Source organism: Phragmites australis, chromosome 23 (assembly GCF_958298935.1).
Source record: "Phragmites australis chromosome 23, lpPhrAust1.1, whole genome shotgun sequence".
NCBI classification, from domain to species: domain Eukaryota; kingdom Viridiplantae; phylum Streptophyta; class Magnoliopsida; order Poales; family Poaceae; genus Phragmites; species Phragmites australis.
The window spans coordinates 21,887,283-21,889,296 of record NC_084943.1 but is presented as its reverse complement, the minus strand read 5'-3'; the positions used below and the strand labels follow the sequence as shown (position 1 = coordinate 21,889,296).

Below are 2,014 nucleotides of genomic sequence, written 5' to 3'. Positions count from 1 at the left end.
TAAATAAAATCCCATCCCAAAATACAAGTCAAAGACAACACACTATAAGTACTAACATCAACATGGTACGATACTATTTTTCTTCCACAATAATACTCCTTTCACTCAAATACAAGTGTTGTTTCGAGTTACGTACCATCAACATTTTTAACTTTGACTACAAATTATTTATTATGTATTAAGTTTAGATATTTCAAAATAATATGAATAAATTTGTCTATTTTTTTAATAGTAAAACTTTACTATATTGTATAAACATATTATATAAAAATAGTAGTAAAAAGTTTATTTTCAATATCGATGTTTAAAACGATTCTTAATCACACATCTAATTCAACAATCAACGTCCAACCCAACTAGGCTCATATAGCCCGTACGCTTCTCGCTGTTGTCCTCCTCGCCGTCGTCGTCTCCATTCCTTCTCTCTCTCTTCTGTTTTGTTCGTTTCCGCCAAGAAGGAGAGAGAAGAAGAAGCGCAGGAGCCCGACGTCCACGCTTCTCGAGATGGCTTCCGCGGCCGCGTCGCGCCCACCGGCCCCGCCTCCACCGCCGCCGGCGGTGCAGTGGCTGGGCCCGCGGGTGTCGTTCAGCTTCGACGAAGCGGGCGGAGGAGGAGGGAGGGAGGCGGTGGCGGGCGGGAAGCCCAGCGCCGGCGCTGACTTCGAGTTCCTGCTCGCCGGGTGCTCCGCCGTGTCCATGCTCCCCGCCGACGAGCTCTTCTCCGGGGGGAAGCTGGTGCCGCTTCGCATCCCCGCGTCGGCGGAGGGGGTACCGGTTGGGGTGGAAGCGACGACGTTGCTGCCGAAGCAGGAGCCGGCGCCGGCGCAGCAACAGCCGGAGACGCCCCGAGCGGAGGAGACCGCGGCGAAGGGTGTGGCCGCCTCTGAGGAGCCAAAGATCCCGGCGAGGAGGTGGCGGGATCTGCTCCGGCTGCGGAAGCAGCAGGTATCGTCGGGGTCGGCGTCGACGTCGGAGCCGAGGCCGCTAGGCCGGCTCCTCCGCCGCGGGCCGAAGCCGCCGGAGTCGGAGCCGTCTCTCAGCCTCCCCCTCCTCCGCGAGTCCGGCTCCGACGAGCCGGACAAGCCCGAGAAGACCTCGCCAGCGCCGATCCCGACCCCAACGCCGCCACCTCCGTCCCAGCACCAGAACCTGCCACCCAAGATCCGCCTCTCCCCGTCGCAGGCCACGGCGCCCCCGCCTCCGGCCGCCGTCGCGGCCGACAGCCCGCGCCTGAACGCCGCCGGCAAGGTGGTGTTCAACGGGCTCGGCCGCAGCTCCAGCAGCCCGAGCAGCCTCGCCGGCGGCCGCCGCCACCGTGCCGGCTCCGGCGGCGCCATCGAGCGGTCCTACTCGGCGCACGTCCGCGTGGCGCCCGTCCTGAACGTGCCCGTCTGCTCCCTCCGCGGCTCCCGCAAGTCCGTCTCTGTCCTGGGCATCGACCGCTTCTTCTCCCCCGCCTCCTCCGCCACCTCCGCCGCGGGAAAGAAGGCCAAGGCGGCGAAGAAGGAAGTAACCGCCGCCAAGTAACTCCGTGCCGGCATCGCCATTGATGAGTTCCTTCTTTTAATCCTTGCTTAATTAGGCAGTTAATACTCCTCGCAGATAAAGTACTTCGGCATGTAAATACAGGTGAGTTGGATGGGATGAGCGAATGAGCAAGTAATTTTTACCATTTTTACAGTATTTCCTTGTTTTTTGCTGTGTTCTGTGGGTAGTACATGGATCTAATGATGAAACCATGCTGCATCGGAACTCGGGGACCTTTTCTGCTGCACACGTCCTAATGATCAGGCACCCGAAAATCGCAAGAACTTCGGTACGCGCTGAAGAAGTTCGGTCGACGATGTGACGAAATTAGAGGAGGGTTAGGGTTCGGGGTGGGTTCATTGGATGTTAGGTTTAGAATGATGCTGACGGTAGGTGGCGATGTGGTGGTGCGACGAGGCATTGGTGGCGCCACCAGACCCGTGAGTAGCAAGCGGACGGCGGGGACTATGAAAACAAAGCAGCTAGC

At 57.7% G+C, this 2,014-nt stretch overlaps 1 protein-coding gene across 1 annotated transcript; it reads left to right on the top strand.

Annotated features, from left to right (window-relative positions):
* The first annotated feature begins 395 nt into the window (after nt 1–395).
* On the top strand, nt 396–1,683 carry LOC133906745 (formin-like protein 16). Its single transcript, XM_062348730.1, has one exon. It carries the CDS (start codon nt 505–507, stop codon nt 1,525–1,527), a length of 1,023 nt encoding a protein of 340 aa, XP_062204714.1. The 5' UTR covers nt 396–504; the 3' UTR covers nt 1,528–1,683.
* The last annotated feature ends 331 nt before the right edge of the window (nt 1,684–2,014 follow it).

Coding starts and splice junctions, on each gene's coding strand:
- LOC133906745 (XM_062348730.1), top strand. CDS start 505: ATGGCTTCCGCGGCCGCGTCGCGCCCACCGGCCCCGCCTCCACCGCCG.